Source organism: Dipodomys merriami, unplaced genomic scaffold, assembly GCF_024711535.1.
Source record: "Dipodomys merriami isolate MVZ:Mamm:240054 unplaced genomic scaffold, mDipMer1.0.p SCAF_11, whole genome shotgun sequence".
Taxonomy (NCBI): Eukaryota; Metazoa; Chordata; class Mammalia; order Rodentia; family Heteromyidae; genus Dipodomys; species Dipodomys merriami.
Window position 1 is genome coordinate 26,585,498 of NW_027202382.1, and position 21,253 is coordinate 26,606,750.

Here is a 21,253-nt window from a genome sequence, read left to right on the forward strand (position 1 = left end):
TGTGTGTGTGTTGTGTTGTGTTGTGTGTGTGTTGTGTTGTGTGTGTGTTGTGTGTGTGTGTTGTGTGTGTGTGTTGTGTGTGTGTGTTGTGTGTGTGTGTGTTGTGTGTGTGTGGTGTTATTATTACTTGCAGAGGCCAGCAGCTTCTTGGAACTTCAAGCTGCGAGAGCTGCCACCTTGCCAATGACTCAATCGTTTTCCCCCCACGCCCCGTGGGCTGTGCCACCCTTCGCAGCCGCCCCTCGCCCCCTCCCACTCATCTCCCAGAGCTCAGAGCAGCGCCCATCGCCCCCCCTCCTGGGGGGGGAAGCGGCATCCCGGGCACACCTGCGCCCCGGGGGCGCCGCGGGGGCACTGAGCGCTGGCAGCCACGTCGCCGGGCACGCAGCTGCCGGTGCCGGCGCGCTCCCTCCCCGACACCCTTGAAGTGGAGAGGCTTGTCTGGCGCCCGCCCGGGCGGGCGAACCACATTATCCAATTGCTTCCCGTTTTATTCGCAGGCTGGGATCCAGCCCGAGCCCGAGCCTTCTTCGCTTTCCAGCCTCCGGGGGAGGAGGGCGCGCTGCGGGCCAGGGCTGGGGACGACTCTGTGGGCTCCACCTGGCGCCCGGCCGGAGCCCCGCAGAGGCTTGCAGCGCCCGGAGCTCCACCGCAGCGCAGAGCCCCGCGATGGAGTGAGTATCCCCGCGCCTTCTCTGCATGTTGCTATGGTGACTGCGGCGGCCGGCAGATTCCCCACTCGGTCCTGGTCCAACATCGGTGTTTAATTTCAGCCTGGTGTGTACGCCTGTGGTTTCTATAGCAGCCACCGCCGCCGCCGGGGACCGGGGCAGCAGCCCTGGGATGCATGGCTCTGTGGGGCTGGCTCCATGTCCCTAGGCCAGCAGGGCCATCCATCCTTGTGTGTGTGTGTGGGGGGGGGGGTTATTGCTAAGGGGAGGCACAAGCTCTTGGCTTCCCTGTACCTGCCCAACCTCCGCTTCTCAGCGAGAGTTGGCCGAAACAGCCATTACTTCCGATACGAACCATGTCAGCATTATTGGACTGCAGTTCAGAAAAGCAGGGGAAGGGGGTGGCGGTCACTGCGGATCGGAAGCAAATGTGGTTTGGCGAGAGGCATGTGATGGAAGAATGATGAGTGTGGTGGGTAAGATGAGCTCAGGCTTCCAGAAACCATCAGAGGACCCCAAAGAATTGATTTGTACCCTGAGGGAATGGAGAAACGGGACCGACACAGATTAGTGGCAGTCAGAGGTTCACTTACAACCTTGGGCACCCTGCCATCCCTTGGGAAGGGTGGGGTAGAAATGGCATGAAGACAAGAGAGGCGTTAACCAGAAAAATGACACAATAAAGGGCTTCGAGCTTGGGTCTGGAGTAGGGTTGCTCTGTTCTCTGTCTTTGCACCCCTGCGTTTCTGTTTGGTCACCCTGTCAGCCAGCTGCGGCAGCCGAGGCACTGACTGGCCACAGCCTGCCCTTCCAAGACAGACTCAGCTATTAGATTCCTGCTCGTTCGGTCAGTTTCTCCTCCTATTCATTCGGTCAGCTTCTCCTTCTGTTCTCTTCCCACGGATACTCCCTGACACTGAGGCCTTAGGAAACCTTTTTTTTTTTTTTCAGGTTGAAGATAATGTCATGTTTTCAGGTATCAGAACCTACATGCCAAATGTAATAAACCCTGGATACAGCTTTTATAACCTCCAGCATATCTGATGGTGTGCATGCAATTTAATCCTTGCCAGCAAATCTGCTGAGGCAAAAAAATGAGAGCTGGTGTGGGTAGTGTTTTAGGAGTGGGGAGTCCAGGATTTCACACCCTGCCAGGTAGGGGCGCTATTGATGTCCCATTCTAGTAGTAGTTTAATGTCTGAGTTTCACTTTCCCAGTTTGTATAAGGGAGACAAAGCTGTTTCTTACTATTACACATGACTGAGAGGAGCAGGTACTATTTGGAAGGGCTTTGTGGATGATGAGGTAGGTATAAATGTGAGGGGCTGGAGTGGTAGGGTAGAGCTGGGTTCTGGAGTCAGATTGCCTGGGTGTGAGTCCTTTGGTACATTGCTGATGGGCACTGACCTCTCTGGGCCTCATTTTCCTCACCTGGACAATGGGAATTACAATTGCAATTATTTTATGTGATTTTCTTTGAAGATTAAAGAAGTTGATGTTTGAAAGATTCCAAGACATAGACTAGAACAAAGTATCTAGTATCTATAAATATTATGTAATTAATATTGTTATTGGGGTTTCCAGCCTTCTTCACTGATGTTTTCTGGGGTTTCAGATTTGGCATCAAGCTACATTTTTCGGACATAATACAATGACCAAGGGCAATTATGAGTAACACAGTCCTCATGGTACCATTTAAGATATGGAGAATGATTCAATAGCTGTAACAGGTTTGATTCCACAGGACAGAAGCTAGTCAACACAGCCTCAGCCATGCTCTGTACCTGCTCCTTGTCCCTTCCCATACCCTCCTCTTCCTTTCCCTCCTCTCCCCTCCCCTCTTCTATTTTCTTTTTTTCCTTTTTTTGTGCTGGCACTGGGGATTGAACTCAGAGCCAGGGTACTCTCCCTTAGTTTTTTGCTCAAGGTGGGTGCTGTACAGCTTGAGCCACAGCTGCACTCTGGCTTTTTGCTCTGGTTAATTGAAGATAAGAATCTCACAGATTTCCTGGGTACTGTCCTTTAGCTTTTCCCCTCAAGGCTAGTGTTCCACCACTTAAACCAGGCCTCTACTTCTAGCTTTTCATGGTTAATTGGAGATAAGAGTCTCACAGACTTTCCTGTACAGGTGATTGTGAACTATGATCCTGAGATCTCAGCCTCTTGCATAGCTAGGATTACAGGCATGAGCCCCTGGAGCTGGGCTCTCTGCCCAGTTTTAAGTACAATATGTAGCAGTGAACAGTTAAACACCATTTTAGTGGAGGAGGCAGGCTATACAAATATCCTTCAAAAACAGTGAATGTAAATGCTTTTTTAATGTTTAATTTTATTCTCTTTTGTTGTATAAGGGAGCTTGCAGTTTAATAAAGCAGATTATGAATACAACGAATCTTGATCAGTGTCAGTCCTTCCACCATTCTCTCCCATCCCACTCCTTCCCAAGCTTTTCTTAATTTTGTAGGCTATGCATTGAATTCTTGACTGCATTCTCTCTGCCTTCTCTTCATTCATCCATCTCCCTTCCCTTGACCTCACCCCATTCCTTTTGACTGCATACTTCCTGGTATTTATTTTGCTGAACTTTGCCTTTCTAAGGAGCTGTACTATTTGAATTCTCCCTTGAATCTACCATATTTCAGTTAGTACATTTGTGTACACTTCAATGCTACCCAATAGATTTACTTATATGTTTATAAACTAATTCTAGCTTCCACATATGAGTGAAAACATGCAACCTGTATTCCTCTGTGGCTGACTTACTTCACTTAACAATTTTTTCGAGGTCTTTGCATTTCTTTGAAAATGATACAGTATTATTCTTTCAAATGAATAAAGTTCCATTGTTTATATATCCTGCATTTTCTAGATACATTCATCCATTAAGGGGCATTTGGGCTAATTCTATTACCTTGGTTATGGTGAATAGTGCTGTAATGAACATGGTTGTGCTGGTGGTTTTACTGTATCCTATCTTGTAATTTTTTGGATGAATGCCCAGGAGTGGAATTCTTGGATTATAGGATAGTTCTATGTTTAGATTTTTTTTGAGAAACCCCCATAGTATTTTCTAGATTGGTTGAACAACAGTGGCCAGATCCTTGATAGTATCTGTTATTGTTTTCTTGATAATGGCCTTCTAACTGGGGTGAGGTGAAATCTCAGTGCTGTTTTGATTTTCATTTCCTTTATGGCTAGAGAATGTTGAGCATTTCTTCTTGTATATATAAGAATAAAAAGTAAAGTTTAGGGGCTGGGAAGGTGGCTCAGTGGTAGAGTGCTTGCCTTGCATGCATTAGGCCCTGGATTCAATTCTCAGCACCACATAAACAGAGAAAGCTGGAAGTGGCTCTGTGGCTCAAGTGGTAGAATGCTAGCTTTGAGCTGAAGAGCTGAGGGACAACACCAGGCCCAGAGTTCAGGCCCCATGATTGACAAAAAAAAAAGTTTAGGAGATGGAGGATGGGGTAGGTGAGAGGGTTATTTTTGGTTGGGTTGTCAGGGAATAGATTTCTGAGGTGATGAGTTTGAGTAGACTGGAGCAAAGGGAGCTATGAGTTATAAGAAGAGAGAGCAGGTGCGAAGGTTCTGAGGTAGCACCATGTTTTATGGAACAATCTTTGCTGAACTTTTTTTTTTTTTGGGTCCGGTCGTGGGGCCTGAACTCTGGGCCTGGGCGCTGTCCCTCAGCTCTTCAGCTCAAGGCTAGCGCTCTACCACTTGAGCCACAGCGCCACTTTCCAGCTTTTTTCTTTTTTGCTTATGTGGTGCTGAGGAATCGAACCCAGGGCCTCAGGCATGCAAGGCAAGCGCTTCTACCACTGAGCCAACTTCCCAGCCCCTTTGCTGAACTTCTTATATTAATTTAGTATTTAGTTGAAAGGTTGTTTTTAAGTAGGGCCTAAAGGTATTAAATTCTCAATATCTTTCTGCTACTGCTCTGAATGAATGCAATGAGTGTGTCTAAAATTATAGAATCATATCTTTTCCCCTCTTGATTCTGTAAGACACTGCACCAGTGTGTTCTGGCATTGACTGTTGCTCCGGGAAAGGCTAGCCTGATTGGTTTCTCTCTGTAGATTGCCTCCTGACCACACCTGTATTTTTCTTGTTTAGATCTTGGTGTTGATAGAATTATTATTATTATTATTGCTGGTCCTGATGCTTGAACTCTGGACCTATGCAGTGTTCCTGAGCAACTTTTGCTCAAGGCTTTCATCTACTACTTGAGCCATAGAATTATTTCCAGCATTTTCTGTGATTTAATTGGGCATAATTGTCCAACTTTTCCTGCTTGGGCTGGCTTGGAACTGCAATCCTCAGATCTCAGCCTCCTGAGTAGGACTACAGGCATTAGCCACTGGTGCCTGGCTATAGAATTATTATTATTATTATTATTATTATTATTATTATTATTATTATTATTATTATTATTTTGTCAGTCATGGGGCTTGAACTCAGGACCTGTGTACTGTCCCTGAGTGTCTTTTCCTCAAGGCTAGCACTCTGTTACTTGAGCCTCAGTGCCACTTCCATCTTTTTCTGTTTATGTGGTACTGAGGAATTGAAGCCAGGGCTTCATGCATGCTAGGCAACACTCTACCACTAAGTCACAGCTTTTTTCTGTTTATGTGGTACTGAGGAATTGAACCCAGGGCTTCATGCATACTAGGCTAGCAATCTACCACTAAACCACATTCTTAGCCCCTATAAAATTACTTTTAAAAGCTTTGTAACTTCTCTGTAACACTTACACTGCAAGTAACTCTGCTAGGTTTTTCCCCCCCTGGAAAACGGAAATTAACTCTGGAGATTTGTATTTTCCTTTAAAAATTTTTTTTCTTTCTGGCTTTTATTTTTTGAAAGAGCTACTACAGCTATGTGTTATAGTTACTTATTTTTAAGTTGCTTTTGTTTCTCTGAGTTTGTAATTATATTTATTTGTAGATCTCTTTTTAAGCAGGATTTGTTTGATTCTTATTCTAATGATTTTATTGTGATATTAATTTTACCTCCTGACTCTGCTAAATTACTTTGCTCTTATTTTTAAAGGGCTCATCAGTGCTTTAATTTTTTGAATGTATGAAGAATTCATTTGAAAATTTCATGTGCTTTTCTCTGAAATGTATATATTTTCTATTTGCTTATGAAGTTTTTTCTTAAAGAAAACCCTGTGCATGCAGAATTTATACATGTTGAATGGTTTGCATTTATTAATCATTTCCAAATGGAAATAATTGTATCCAGACTTGCTATTTGCTCAGGAATGACTAGATGATGTAGAGGCAGATACAGCCATTTGGAGAAGGCATGAACTTTATGTATTTAGTTTAACCAACACTTCTTATGTCTCCACCATGCTTTTGTTAAAAAACTGCCTCAGAGTGAGTGAACAGATTATTTGAACTTTGGAGCTTGAACTTTGGGCCTGGGTGCTGTCCCTCAGCTCTTCAAGGCAAGCGCTCTACCACTGGAGCCACAGCACTACTTCCCACAAAGTCTTATTGCGTGCATGTTGGAGTGTGGGTACACATATATAGATATTCAATGGTTATTTATTACGATTTAGTTTGTTGACTTTTGACTAGCATCTTGGAGAATGACATCCACCAAAGTAATTGCCATTTTCTTTTTTTTTTCTCCCTACACCGCTTGCCTCCAGACTATTTTAATCTCCGCTGAGTATTGTCTTGGTTTTTGTTTTTCGTTTTCCATACTGAGACAGCATTTCACTGTATACCCCAAGCTGGCTTGGAAATTACAACCCTTCTACTTTAGCCTCCTGAGAGGTAGGATTGTAGGTATATACTGCATCTGGCTCCATGGTAAGTTATAAGTTTTAGGATTTTGTGAATAATAAAAAGAAGTGTACAAAATACTGTCTTAAGTCATGTTCTGCATTTTTTGCAATGAAACCAGCTCATCTCAAAGATTTCTCCCATGACTTGCCCACACCCTTCCTCACTGCTGCCTCCCTGAACTCTTTTGCGCCTTACTTAATGACGAAATTTAAAATCAAGGGAGAGCCGTACAAGTATGGATATTTTGGGCGACCTTTTAGGGTTTGTCATTGATTTAATAAAAGTTCTACTCTTTTGACAGATAATTTAGTCTGTGTTTTGAGAATCCTCATTCTTTACTAGTTTCATAGAAAGTACAATTTTATTTCCAATTTTTGTTCTTTTTAGTTCATTTCTTCAGGATTCAGGGAGACAGAATACTTGCCTTTATCAGTGAGTGAACCAATGAATCTGGCTTTTCTATAAAAATTTTATTAGGTACTACAAAATGCATTATTGGCAGTTGATGTATTATATATTGTATATTACATAATAACATATATTATGTATATACTAATATTGTATATTTTTCATATATATATCCATACATGTGGTAAAGAGTTCATGAATTTTATATGTATATGTATATTATATATATATGTATTTCAGTTCTTAGGAACATGTGTGTTAAAAAAGTTAATGAATGAGTTGGTAAATGTGTTGGCAAAGATGTACATGGTAGATATTTTCCATGTCACAGTTTAGATGCACCTGCCCCTTCCCCCTTCAGCTTTGTCCCAGGAAGGCTAATCTCTATGCACTACATCAAGCTGGCTCTCTGCCCTTGGACTTCCTGTTGGAAGGTACCAATGTGGAAGAAGAGTGACATCACTAACTTATTGTATAGTCTCCTTTTCTTCAAGGCAGTGGATAGTTTGTGGCTACTTCTGTCTTCTGAAGGCCAGAGCCTTCATTCCTTCTCTTATAGTTCTTTTGGTGGCCATTAGCCACTTCCTGCCTCTGCTACTTTGGGGTTACTTGTGTCCATGACTCTCCTGACACTTGGTGACACTTGGGAATGCCAACATCCTTGTTGGGTTCCTTTAACTCTCCCTATACTTCTGTATAGCAGGCTTTATACAGCTCATCTTATTTGTGAGTATGCCATCTAATTTATGAGATGTCACTGTGGAAATTTTTGCTTGTGTACACATTCTTATCACTGGCTGTCCAGGCTATCATATGGTAAAGAGATACTTATCAGTCATAAACAGACTTAACATGCTATGAAGAAGAAACCCTAATTCCATAAGACACCTAAGTACTCACTTGGTTCCCACTGAAAAAGTCATTTCCAGCTGGGCTGTGTAACTGGCGTGTATCATCCTAGCTTCTGAGGAGGCTGATATCTGAGAATTGCTGTTGGAAGCCAGTCCAGGGAGGAAAGTTTTTGAGACTCTTAACTCCAATTAACCACTAAAAAGCCAGAAGTGGAGCTGTGACTCAAGTGGTAGAGCACTAGCCTTGAGCACAAAATCTTAGGAACAATTCTCAGGCCCTGAGTACTAGCCCCAGTACTAGCACAAAACAATAACAATGAAAGGAAAGTAGGCAAGTATTCTAAATAACAACTTGCTGTCCACGTATGAAATACTGCATAAAAATAGATGGAATATAATACCTGAAATTAGAACTTGTAAAATGTACCTTTTTATTAGATTATGTTCTATGACTTTGTACTATCTGTGAAAAATAAGATCATAAACAAGATGGACTTGGTGTGATTGTATAATTGCCTCAAACTGAGTCAGAAGTATCATGAATTCATGGCCAGTCTGGGTTATATAGTAAGATTCTGCTTCAAAAACTAAAAATAAAAGAAGGTTAAATGAGATGGTGTAGACTTAAATGAGTTGGCACCAAGTTTTTGGTGGTTAATTGGATTTAAGAGTCTCAAAGACTTTCTTGCCTGGGCTGGCTTCAAACCTCCATCCTCAGATCTCAGTCTCGTTAGTAGCTAGAATTACAGGTCTGAGCCACCAGTGCCTGGCTATCCTTTCTTGGTTCCTTTCTTGGTACTTGTACTTTCTTGGCTGACTCTGACCTCTTTTTTTTGTCGGTCATGGGGCTTGAACTCTGGGCTTGGGTGCTGTCCCTCAGCTTTTCAGCTCAAGGCGAGCGCTCTACCACTTCAACTACAGTGCCACTTCCAGTTTTCTGGTGGTTTATTGGAGATAGGAGTCTCACAGTCTTTCCTGCCCGGGCTGGCTTTGAACCATGATCCTCAGATCTCAGTCTCCTGAGTAGTTAAGATTACAGGCATGAGCCACAAGTGCCTGGCTGACTCTGACTCCTTAAGGTCACTCAAAGGCAGCCTGGTAAAGAGGGCATGCTCCCTGAAGGAATCAGAAACACTTCTTGGATGACAATGTAGAGAAGGGTCACCCAAAAAACTAAACAAAGCAGAGTAAATGAATAACAAAGCAACAAACATAGATGAAGATGTGCTGGGTACTATAAAACCCTTGTCAGATACTTGCCTGCTTTTTACATCTCTGCTGAAATCCCATCAAAAGCTTCCATACTTTGGAAAGACATTAAAATTTGCCAAACTGCTATGAGCCAGCCAGTCAGGGACACATTTAAGAAGGGGTTCCTGTAACAATTTTGAAGTTCTGCATATCCCTTGCATCTTACCTTTTGTCTTCCAATGGAAGGTACCTTGAAAATTACTGCCATCATTTGGGCCTGGTGGAAGGTGCCTGCAATTCTTCACATTTGGGAGGTTAAAGCAAGCAAGAATGAATCTGAAGTCAGCTAGGGCTACATAGCAAGACACCATCTCAGGGATGGGAAGGTGGCTCAGTGGTAGAGTCCTTGCCTCACATGCATGAGGCCCTGGGTTCGGTTCTTCAGCTCCACATAAGCAGAAAAAAAGCCGGAAGTGGCACTGTGGCTCAAGTGGTAGGGCGCTAGCCTTGAGCTGAATAGCTGAGGGACAGTGCTCAGGCCCAGAGTTCAGGCCCCACGACCAACAACAAAAAATCTAAAAAAAAAAAAAGACATCATCTCAAAAAAACTTAATGACATTGGCCTAGAGCAATGGCTCACATCTGTAATCCTATCTACTCAGGAGACTGAGATCTGAGCATTTTGGTTCAAAGCCATCCTGGACAGAAAAGTTTGTGAGATTCTTATCTCTAGGAAACCACAAAAAGCCAAAAGTGGAGCTCAGGTGGTTGAGCACTAGCCTTGAGCAAAAAAACCTCAGGCATAACACATGGACCCTGAATTCAAGACCTAGTACAGGCACAAAAATACGAATCTGAAAATTTTTGTGGTCATAAACTATTTAAAATAGTTAGATGTGAATCTACCTGGTGAATTAATTCTGCGTGGTCACTTGGGGCTGAAAACCAGTAATATATTGGTGCAGATGTCAAGATAAGATTATATGAATATAACACTCAGATGACTAGGATGTGTTATAGCTGAGAGCTTGTGATAGTCTAGTTCTTGAACAGAATCAACAAGGCTGAAGGTTCTTAAGGGAAGAGCAATCTCTTATAGATGATTCAAGCAGGTTGGCATAGGAATTTATATTTATTTCAGTAAGGTAGGGATCATCTCCCCAATTCTCTTTATTTTCAGTGTTTCACATGAAATGTTCTAAAGGCAATGTGTATTTGAGAATGAAGCTGCCCAGAAAAAGTTCAGTTATGGGTTCTTGATTGCTTAATGAAGTGCTGGTTCTCCAAACCTAATTAGATTTGAGTGAATTAAAGCACTGTTTCTAAGGACACAAAATATTTCTTTGCCTAGTCTTCATGAGCTGACAATATGTTTTTCTGTTAGTTTCCCAAGTCTTGAAATGAAAGCAGTTTATTTTATCAGGGTGGTATATGTGTCTGGCTTTAGTGCAAACAGAGTAGCTGTGTTCTGCCTTAGAGAAACAGATATTAGATGTGTATAAGAGACCAAAAGGTCAGAGTAAGACTTCCTTCTTAAACTTCCTTTTAAATCCCACCCTTCAAATATGCACATTTTGGTCCTGTTTTGATACCCCCACCCCCACCCCTCGGCCCTTCCCATCCTTTTCTTGGGAATTTGAAAAGGATTCCTAAGAGCAAAATCCCAAATTGCTTTTTAGCTTTGGCATTTGTCACTCACCAAATTTGTCTACTTTATTAGATTGTTTACTTTCTTACAGACTATCTGTAAGTCCCTCTGGACAGAGACACAAAAGCTTTGTGTGTTTCTCTCTCTCTCTCTCTCTCTCTCTCTCTCTCTCTCTCTCTCTCTCTCTCTCTCTCTCTCTCTCTCTCTCTCTCTCTCTCTCGTGTGTGTGTGTGTGTGTGTGTGTGTGTGTGTGTGTGTGTTGTTTTTCTAGGTGCTAAGGATTAAACCTAAGGTCTCATGAATGCTAGGTAAGTGCTCTATCATTGAGCTACATTCCTAGTGCCGTTTTTAAATAGTCCATTGCACAGAATGGGGGTTGAAAGTAATGTGTATATATATATTTGTATATGTACACACACATATATATATAGCATGTACATACACATATGTATATACTTAGCAATCTGTGTAGTGAAATATACATAGCATCAAATTTAAGGTCACAACTATTTATAAGCATGTAATTTAGTGGCATAAAATATATTTTCCATCTTGAAACACTGTCACCACTATCTACTTACAGAACTTTTTTATTATCCCTAACTGAATTTCTATACTCATTAAAATAACTCCTAGCTAGGCATCAATGGCTCATACCTGTAATCCTAACTACTATAGAGGTTGAAAAGTCTGTGAGACTTGTATTTGAAATTAACTAGTAAAAAGCTAGAAATAGAGATGTGGCTCAAATAGTAGAGTACCAACTATGAGCAAAAAAAAAAAAACAAAACTAAACAAACCAAAACAAACAATCAAATAAACAAAAACCAAGCAAGAACTCGAGACTGAATTCAAGCTCCAGTTCTGGTACAGAAACCATTGTCCTGCCCCAACTCTTATTTGACTTGGTCTATAAATGTACCTAATCTATGTGCCTTGTATAAGTTGCATCCTGTGGCATTTTCCCTTTTGTTTCTGGCTAATTTACTTTAGGGTAATGTTTTCACAGTTCATACACATCATCGCAGTATCTGGATTTTAATCCTTTCTAAAGGCTGAATAGTATTCTATTATAGGCTAGATTACATTTCATTATCCTGTCTGTTGATTGACAAGGGTTGTTGCTTAGACATTTTGGCTCTTGTGAATAAGGCTTCTACAAACATAAGTATACAAGCATCTGTTTGAATTGAACCCCCAATGGATACTTTTGAAAGCCTATTATGAGCCAGGTACAATATTTTTAGAAGCTGGGATTATAAGAAATGGATAGAGTCCCAGCATAAATAACAATACCCATAAATGACAAACAAGCAATTTTAGATATTAACATACCACACTAGAGACAAGTCAAGAACTGTGTTAGAATATATGGGCATGAGGTGAGAGGTGGGTTCCAGCAGCCTCCCTTAAGGTAGGATGGAAGCACACTCCAAGCACAAGTAGGGGCCAGTGTGCAGCATCCCAGGAAGGAGCTGGAGAATGAGGGAGATGAGGCCGGACACCTAGTCGGTGGGTCTGGGTATCATGAGCCCTGAATATCATACAGTTTGGGTGGTCCCTTTTACGAGAAAGAATGAAATAATGTCTTCCTTTTGCCAAATTTATAAGAAACATAACCTGTACAGGGTAAGGAGGTTACTAGGTTCATTCCAGAACTTTTGGAGGCATTTGATATAACTCTACCCAAAGCACCCTAAAAGAGTACTGTGTTAAGACTTTGGGTTTTTGTTCTTTCTTAGTTCATTTTCTGTTACTATAATAGAATGCCTGGTGGTGAGTAATTTGTAAACAAAAGAAGTTTACTTTGTCTCATTGTTTTGGAGGCTGGGAAATCTAGGAGTATGGATGGTATTGACCTCTGCTGGGTTTCTGTTAAGGGACTTCTTTTATGCTGGTCCTGGGACTTGAACTCAAGGCCTTGGACTTTACCACTTTGAACCACGGCTCCATTTCTAGCTCTTTGGTAATTAATTAGAGATTAGAGTCTCATGGACTCACTTGTCCAGGCTGGCTTTGAACCACAATCTTCAGATATCATCCTTCTTAGTAGCTAGGATTACAGGTGTGAGCCACCAGAGCCTGGTTTGAGGTACTTCTTGCTGTGTCATCACATGGTAGGAGGCAAGAGAGAGCTGAAGCTTCTGAACTTACCTTTGAAATGACCAACTCTCTTGAGAATGACCCCACTTCCACAACTCACTTTGGAGAAAAATGATCCTCACCAGGGTAGAGCCCTCATCACTTAAACACATCCAGTAGGCCACACTCATCTAACACTGCTGCATTTAGAATTCAGGACCTATCACATAGATAACTGAAAGACATTTTCATAACACAATTACTTTGATGGTGGAAGGAACTCACTGTAGGGATTTTAAGCAGAGACGTGACATGATCTGAATGGTGGGTTGATTTTAGCAGCTTTGGTGCTGTGAGGAATGAACTACCGGGAACAAAAGAGGATATGGGGTGTGGTTTGAAGGCTATTTGAATATTGTAGTAAGATTTCATGGTGGTTGGGTTGAGGGCTTCAGTAATCTGGATGATAGGAAATGGCCAGATTTCCTACAGTCTCTGAAGAAAGAATTAAAATCGGGGTGGTGATGAAAGCAGGTTGGTTCCTCTCAATTCATCTCAGGCTCCTTAACTGTGGCCATATTGCTATCCAGTTAAGTTTAGGTACTCAGTGGTCTCTTCCAACATGGTGATATTAACTAGAGCAAAGTTAACTACCTGTTTGTCTACTTAGTTTTCATTGTTTCATGACTGAAAGCCTCAGACAATGAAAAATGAGCTTTTTTTATTTTTGATGAAAGCGATGTCAGTGTATTACATGAAGGGTCAGAGGCCCCAGGTCCAGGACCTTTGTGGTCTAACTATCCACACATTTCAACACTGACAGATTGTTTCAGATTTGAGACAAAAGCAATAATTTGTCATTTGCATTTTATGACTGTTCACTTCTTCAGCCACCAGCTGGGGCTTCTTATCTGGACTGTGAAATATCATGACAGATTTTTTTTTTGAGAAGAGAGAATGTTCATATTTTTTAAACCAGTACATCTGAAGGCTAAGAAGGATACTTTCCCTGTGATGAATCAGTCAGTTTGTTCAGCATGGTGGCTTGATGTTTAATGAAAAAAAAGTGATATGGAGTGTATCTGTATGTGAGAGTACGTATGTGTGTATGTATGTTTATGTGTCTGTATAAAGGTCTTGGAGTAGGGGAGACAGATGCAGAGGGAGAAAAGGAGACATGGAAGCAGACAGGGACAAAGGCAAAGATTTATTAGACTAGAGGAGGAAGTTAAGATAGTTAAATGTAGCTTGGCTATTTAGAGAATCTCAGGTGGAGGAATGTTGATCAGAAGCTTACTGATGAGTAGGAGGTGAGGCTACTGAGTTTGACAACCTGAGCTCTCCCTGCTTGGAGCAATTTTTCTGTGGGCCTTAGGAAGTCAGGTGAGATGGTGGTTGGCAGCCAGGCAAGTGGCAGTGGAGGTGATGGGAAAGGATCAGATTTACACACACACACACACACACACACACACACACACACACACACACACACACACACACACGCACACACACACACACGCACACGCACACACACACGGAATATTTTTTTATTTTTTATTTTTTTATTTTTTATTTTTTTTAATTGTATTTTATTTTATTTGAGAACATACTGTACAGAGGGGCTACAATTACATGGGCAGGATAATGCATACATTTCTTACCAAGCATTGCAGCCTCCTCCTTTGTTTACCCTTCACTTCCCTTCCCCGCCTCCCCCCTCCCCCACCCAATTTTACCCCCCTCCCCCCACCCAATTATACCCCCCTCCCCCCCCCACACCGACATTGTAAAGCTGGTTTTGACATGACATTTTGTACTTCTCATTGTTGCAACAGGTCCACCTGAAACCTTAAACGACTTGTTTGTCCCCATCTCCTCCACATGTTATACTGACATCAAATATAGTGAAAGCGGGGGTTACCCTGTGGGGGAGGGACATACAAAGCAACAAAGAAATAATCTTATAAATGCGTTAGAAACACATGCATGAAAGAAACGAAAACATTAAAATACATATTTAAGGGTTCATTTTCCTAACATCACATTATCTGACCTTTTCCGCTTGACTCATACCTATACTAGATATTGCAAATAAGGGAAACCATGGGACCTATGCTTCTTTGGGCCTGGCTTACTTCACTTAATATAATTTTTTCCAAACCTTTCCATTTCCTAACAAATGAGGAAATGTCATTCTTTCTGATGGAGGCATAGAATTCCATTGTGTATATATACCACATTTTCTTGATCCATTCATCTACTGAGGGGCATCTGGGTTGGTTCCATATCTTAGCTATGGTAAATAATGCTGCAGTAAACATAGTTGTGCTGGTAGCTTTAGCACACACGGAATATTTTTGAAGATTGAACTCACAGAATTCTTTTTCCCTCAGATCCTATATGCATTATAACAAAAACAGAGAACTTATGAAAGAAAATGAGGTATTTTGGCTTGAGCAGTGGGTAAATGTTGTGCCATTTGATGAGACATGGAACCCCTACCTCAAGGGGGGAAAATAAGATTGAATTGGGGATGTGCTAAGTTTGAGGTGCTAATTAGACATCTAGATGAAATGCAGAGGATATGGAGGAGCAGGAGGCAGCAGGCCCTAGGAGTGTGGTGCTCAGGAAGGCTAAAGAGTAAAGTCAGAGTTTTGAGTCCATTGGTGCTGAAAGCCACAACAGTCGGCAAGATTGCATTAGTAGTGACTCTAAACAGTATAGAGACACGATCAAGTTTTGATTTGATGGGTTTTTGTTATCAATTTGTTTGAAATATTTTCTAATTTATATTGTGATTTCTTTTATGACTCCTGAGATACCATTTGGTATGTCTGTCTGTCTGTCTGTCTGTCTGTCTTTATTTATTTATTTATTTATTTATGTCAATTGTGGGGCTTGAATTCAGAGCCTGGATGCTGTCCTTGAGCTCTTTTGCTCAAGGCTAGCACTCTAACACTTTGAGTCACAGCTCCACTTGCAGTTTTTGGTTTTTTTTAAAAAGTGGTTAATTGGAGGTAAGAGTCTCCCAGAGACTTTTCTGTCCAGGCTGGCTTCAAACCACAATCCTCAGCTCTCAGCCTCTTGAATAGGTAGGATTACAAATGTGAGCTACTGATGCCTGGATTTGTCTGATTTTTTTAACATCTGAAAATATTCTTTGAGTGTTTCTATACAACCTATTTTGGTAGGTGATGACTTTTACTGAGTTTGAAGGATATATTTGTTAGATAGAGGATCATAGGTTGAAGCTTTTGTTTCCTCTTTAATCACTTTTGACAGTTTATGTCATTCTTTTGTCTTTCATTTTCATTCTTTTTTTTTTTACAATGCATCTTTTTTTAAAATTGTGAAAATACCGTACAGAGGGGTTACAATTACATGGGCAAGGTAATGAGTGCATTTTTTATCAAGCATTGTTGCCTCCTCCTTTGTTTCCCCTTACCATCCCTACCATCTCCCCCCCCTCGCGCCTCCCCCCCCACACCAAAGTTGTAAAATTCGTTTTCATTTTCATTCTTTCTTTTTTTTTTTTTTTTTTTTGCCAGTCCTGGGGCCTGAACTCTGGGCCTGGGTGCTGTTCCTCAGCTCTTCAGCTCAAGGCTAGCACTCTACCACTTGAGCCACAGCGCCATTTCCGGCGTTTTCTGCTTTTGTGGTGCTGAGGAATTGAACTCAGGGCCTCATGCATGCAAGGCAAGTACTCTACCACTGAGCCACCTTCCCAACCCCATTTTCATTATTTCTAACAAGTTACTCAACATCCTTTTTATTGTTCCCTTATATGTGATATGCCTTTTTTCTTTGGTTATTTTTAAAATATTTTCTCATTACAATTGCTTTTCAATTATTTAACTCTGATATGCTTGAGTCTAGTTTTCTTGTACTATTTATTGGGAGGAATTTGGGAGAACTCTTAATGTATATCTATGCACATTTTCTTCAGATACTGTTTCCTCCTCATTCTTTATTCTTTCCTGTGGAAGTTTAGGTATCCATGTATTAATTAGATTCCTTGATGTTATGTTACAAGTCATTGAGGCTATGCTTAGGCTTGTGTACTTTGCACACTTAAATAAAAAATTAAGTTTCAAAATAGTTTTAGATTTACAGAAAAGTTGCAAAGATAACTCAGAAAATTTATATGTAATTCTATTTCTTACACTAAAATCTTATATTACTGGCGGGTGTTTGCCACAACTGAGGAACTAATAGTGATATATTGTTGTCTGAACTCAACAGTTAATTCAGATTTTAGTAGTTTTTCCCTAATATTCATTCTTGTTCTGAGATCCTAGCCAGGATTATACCTTGCTATCATCCCACTTTCTTCTGGTTTATACCAGCTCCTCAGACTTTCCTTTTCTTTTTAAGGGTATCAATTTTGGGGAGGGCTGGTCAGATATTTCACAGAATTTCTTTTTCTTTGTGTTTTTCTGATGGCAATAAAGGAATTATGGGTTTGGAGAGTAAGAGCCTAAGGAAGAGGTGCCAGTCTCACTAAATTGCCTCAGTGGTACATGGTACACTATAACTACTTGGCTCAACATTGAAGATGTAAGATGTTCACATTGATTACCTGGCCAAGGCAGCGTTCACCAAGATTCTCCATTGTAAAGTTACCACCCCCCACACTATGTTCCAAGGAGTGAGATGTTAAATTCCTCCTGTTAATGTGGGGACTATACGGAACATTTCTGTATGAGAGTTTTATCTTTTCATCTGTGTTGAATCACTTACTTATGATCAGTATGGGTTTATGGACATGTAGTTTGCTCTTTAGGTTTTAATCCAGTGCTACCTTTTAAAAACTCTGTTGCGGGTCTGGGAAGGTGGTAGAGTGCTTGCCTTGAATGCATGAGGCCCTGGGTTCAATTCCTCAGCACCACATAAGCAGAAAAAAGCCAGAAGTGGTGCTGTGGCTCAAGTGGTAGAGCACTAGCCTTGAGCTAAAGAGCTGAGGGACAGTGCCCAAGCCCAGAGTTCAAGCCTCACGACCAACAAAAAACAAAACCAAAAACCAAAAACCAAAAAATCTGTTGCTTATCTGTTTTTTATTTTGGTCATTGGGAGCTCTCTCAGGCTGATTGTCACATGCCAACCATGGTGTTCCCTCATCCTTTGCTTGGCTATAGCTGGCAGATACATATATTACTTGATAGCACTACTGCTCATTTTTACTACATATTAACAAAATGTCTTATCATTATGTTGGTAGAGTTCTGTCTGAAGTTAGAGGCACAGAGCTATTCACTTCAGCATCTTGATTTTCCTAGGCAGAATATAATTTTAGCATGCCAGTCATCTTTGTTTTAATTTAATATATAAGAACAAAGGTATTCTTACATCCTTGACAGGAATATTATTCCATCGGGCCTTGCTGAGTCAATACTTTCTTCTTTCCAGTCTTAGGCAGACACAAGTGGGTGTTTTGCATGCCAATTTTGCACTTGCACATTATTCAACACTCATAGATGCCTTGTTTCCCTTTGATAACTGACTTTTACTGTGTCTGCACAAAGTTTTTGAATGATAATGGAAGACTCCCAAATTAGGTGATATTGTAACCAGACTTAAGACAGCCTGTCATACTAAATTTCTTAAGAAGAAGCTGGGTACTAGTGGCTGATGCCTGTAACCCTAGCTACTTGGAAGTCTGAGACTTGGAAGAGCATGTTTCAAGGCCAGCGCATGCAGAAAAGTCCACAAGATTCCATCTCAATGGAGGGATGTTGAATGCAGTGGCATGATGCCTGTCATCCCAGCAAATACAGGAAAAGCAGTAAATAGGCAGATCACAGTCCAAATGCACACCAAGGCAGAAAAAAAGACTCTAACTTAAAATTAAGCAGTGAAAATGAGGCTGGAGGCATGGCTCATATTGGAGTAATAGACTAGCAAGCTCAAGGCTCTGTGTTCAAACACCAATATTACCCGTAATAAATAAATGACCAGAAGAATCCAAAAAAGATACAAGATTTCAGTATGCCAAATTGAGACAAATGACCTCTTGTCATCTGTTGGAAAGGATTTCTACTAATTATAGTCAATGGAGTTGGGAAGAGGAAGGCATCCAATCTTCTCCCATGCTTTGGTTTGGGAAAGATTAACTTCAAGGCCATAATAGATCTTGAGAGAGATTCCCACCCCATCTTTCTCCATCAACTGAGCAGATTTATCTCTTGTTTATTTCAAGGCATGGTGCCAAACTATGGTGTCAAGAAAACAGCCTCAAAACCAAAAAAAAAAAAAAAAAAAAACCAACTCTCAAATTACTTGTTGTCAGTTTTGGGTGTGTATACTGATGAGAAGACAGTAAAACAAAACAATCTGGTAGATGATGATACCTTTGTTAGGGTAGTAATGGTAAGAAGCAAGAGACATTACATAAAAGATGATAATTTTAGTTTTGTACCTGTTGAGTCAGAAAGTCCTGACATAATTGTTAAGACTTGAAGTGTAAGGTTTGAGCAGGATGATGGATCAGGAGTGTAATCCTAGCTATTTGGAAGGCAGAAACAAGAGGATTACAGTTCAAGGCTGGCCTGAGATCCCATGTAAAAAGCAAACTAAAACAGCTAAAGAACTGTGAGCATGTTCTAATCCATGGTAGAGTTCTTACATACAAGTGTGGTAAAGTTCTTACCTAACGAGTATGAAGCCCTTAGTTTAATACCCCGTACTGCAAAAAATAGGAAAAAAAAGTCTTGCTTTCCATTTCATCTATAATCATTAAATGATTTCAAATAGACTTGTGAAATACCTAGTAGGAAGTTAGCCATGTGATTGGCATTTCAGACAGGATTCTGTGGATCTGTGAAACATTGTAGGGGAAAACATGGATTTAGATGAGAAGAGAGAAAAAGACCCTGATAAATCCTCAGAGAGTACCAATATTTTAAGTACAGGCAGAGGAAGAAGCAGAGTTAGGATGACATAGAAGACATAGAAGTCAAGGACAGGATAATGTCTCCAAATACAAGAGAAAAAAAGTGTTTCAAGAAAGAGGTGACAATGATTCAGATGTGTTATCCTACTGACAAATTGACATTTTGGATTGAGACTGCTTAGACCATACTTAAGGATAGTGATTTTTAAAAAAAAGGAAAGAAGGGATAGTTTATATTGCAGTGGTGCATGCTGTTGAGTGAATAACTAAGTAAATTAACTATCCTTATATGTTGCCTAAGTATGAAGTAAGATGAATGCTGAGAAATTTTACTTGGTGAAGAATTTTTACTATATCAACATGGGGTTGACTTTATCTTACATTTAAAAAAACAGAGATCCTTGAACCTGTAGGTTCGGTTCTCTAATTTGAATACACATAATCAATCAACATTTATAATGTCAATGGAAAAACTTAGTAAAAACTGTTTCACTCTTACAAAGGCTTTGAAGAGACTAAAAATAAAGCAACACAATTGAATAAAAAGAAAGGGATTATAAGATCAAGAAAAAAATGTAATGAGCTTTGAGAAAAATTAAAGTGGGCAAGATTAGTACATAGTAAATATTACATTGTTCAGTTCAGTTGGGCTTCAAATGTGACACCCAGGTTTGTTAGCATCTGGAACAACGAAGAGGAAAACCATTCAATTCAAAATATCTACAAAATACAAACTAGTCATTACGGGGAAAAGATATTCCTAGTGATTACTGTGGCTTGAGAGACATTTGGGGATGCTCTACATTTCAGCAAGAAATATACAAACAGGTTTTGTAGGAAATTTTCTTACTGGGTTTCTCACTGAGAGATGGCAGTGTGGCTGTGTAATCCACTTTTATTAAGAGAAAACTTTCATAGGTGCTACATGCTTAAAAGACTTTTACTGCTTTAATTACTACTTACACTGAATTGTTCCACCAACATATATCCAGTGTTCCATGCTTAATTTTCAGTCTTCCTAAAGACTTATGAAATAAAGATGATTCCCAGTTCATTTCTGAATGGATTAAAAGATTACCCCCATTATAGTTTTCTTTCTCACTGTTTACTAGGCTTTACATGCATGATTTGAGAAGCAAAGCACTTGGTACTAGGAGCTGATAAGAACATTAGATTTCATTTATAATCATTAAGGTTTTCAAATAGAAAGCACTTCTTGGGACATATACTTATCTAGGAGAGGCAATCAATAGGCCTTTGCCAGTGTCCAGCAGAGAAAGAAAAGGTACAGACAGAGGAAATTAAAGTCTTGGGAAGAGGAAATCATTGTTAGTCCAACTGTTATAGTGGCTTTTTTTTCCTGACCAGAGGTAAGCTAAAATTTAATTATGCTGCTGATAGCTTGGTTTGATAAGCATAACGGATAATGTCACAGATAGCTGAAATCAATACATGTTTTTTAGTAAGTAATACCATGTTTGCTTTGGAATATTTTATCTTGGTATATGATTCAATGTGTAAAGCATTTCCTTCACCTTTGAGGAAGATCATATTAGAAATCTTCATGCATTCGTGAGGTATGGTGGCTCATGTCTGTAATCCCATCGACTTAGGAGGTGAAGATCAGGAAGACTGTGATTGAAGGCCAGCCTAGGCAAAGAGTTAGCAAGATTCAGTCTCAACAGATAAGCTTGGCATTATGCTGCTTACCA

The 21,253-nt window shown here is 40.5% G+C and overlaps 1 protein-coding gene across 5 annotated transcripts in view; it reads left to right on the top strand.

The window, feature by feature from the left end:
* Positions 1 to 489: 489 nt before the first annotated feature.
* Palm2akap2 (PALM2 and AKAP2 fusion) overlaps positions 490 to 21,253 on the top strand; it is a 428,099-nt gene continuing 407,335 nt past the window's right edge. For 3 of the 5 annotated variants that reach the window (XM_070011387.1, XM_070011397.1, XM_070011404.1), the window contains exon 1: positions 490 to 674. In XM_070011387.1, the coding sequence (XP_069867488.1) occupies positions 670 to 674 (5 nt within the window). In that variant the 5' untranslated portion in view covers positions 490 to 669. The remainder of the gene's footprint in view (positions 675 to 21,253) is intronic. The other 2 variants (XM_070011410.1, XM_070011420.1) reach the window with 2 other exon arrangements.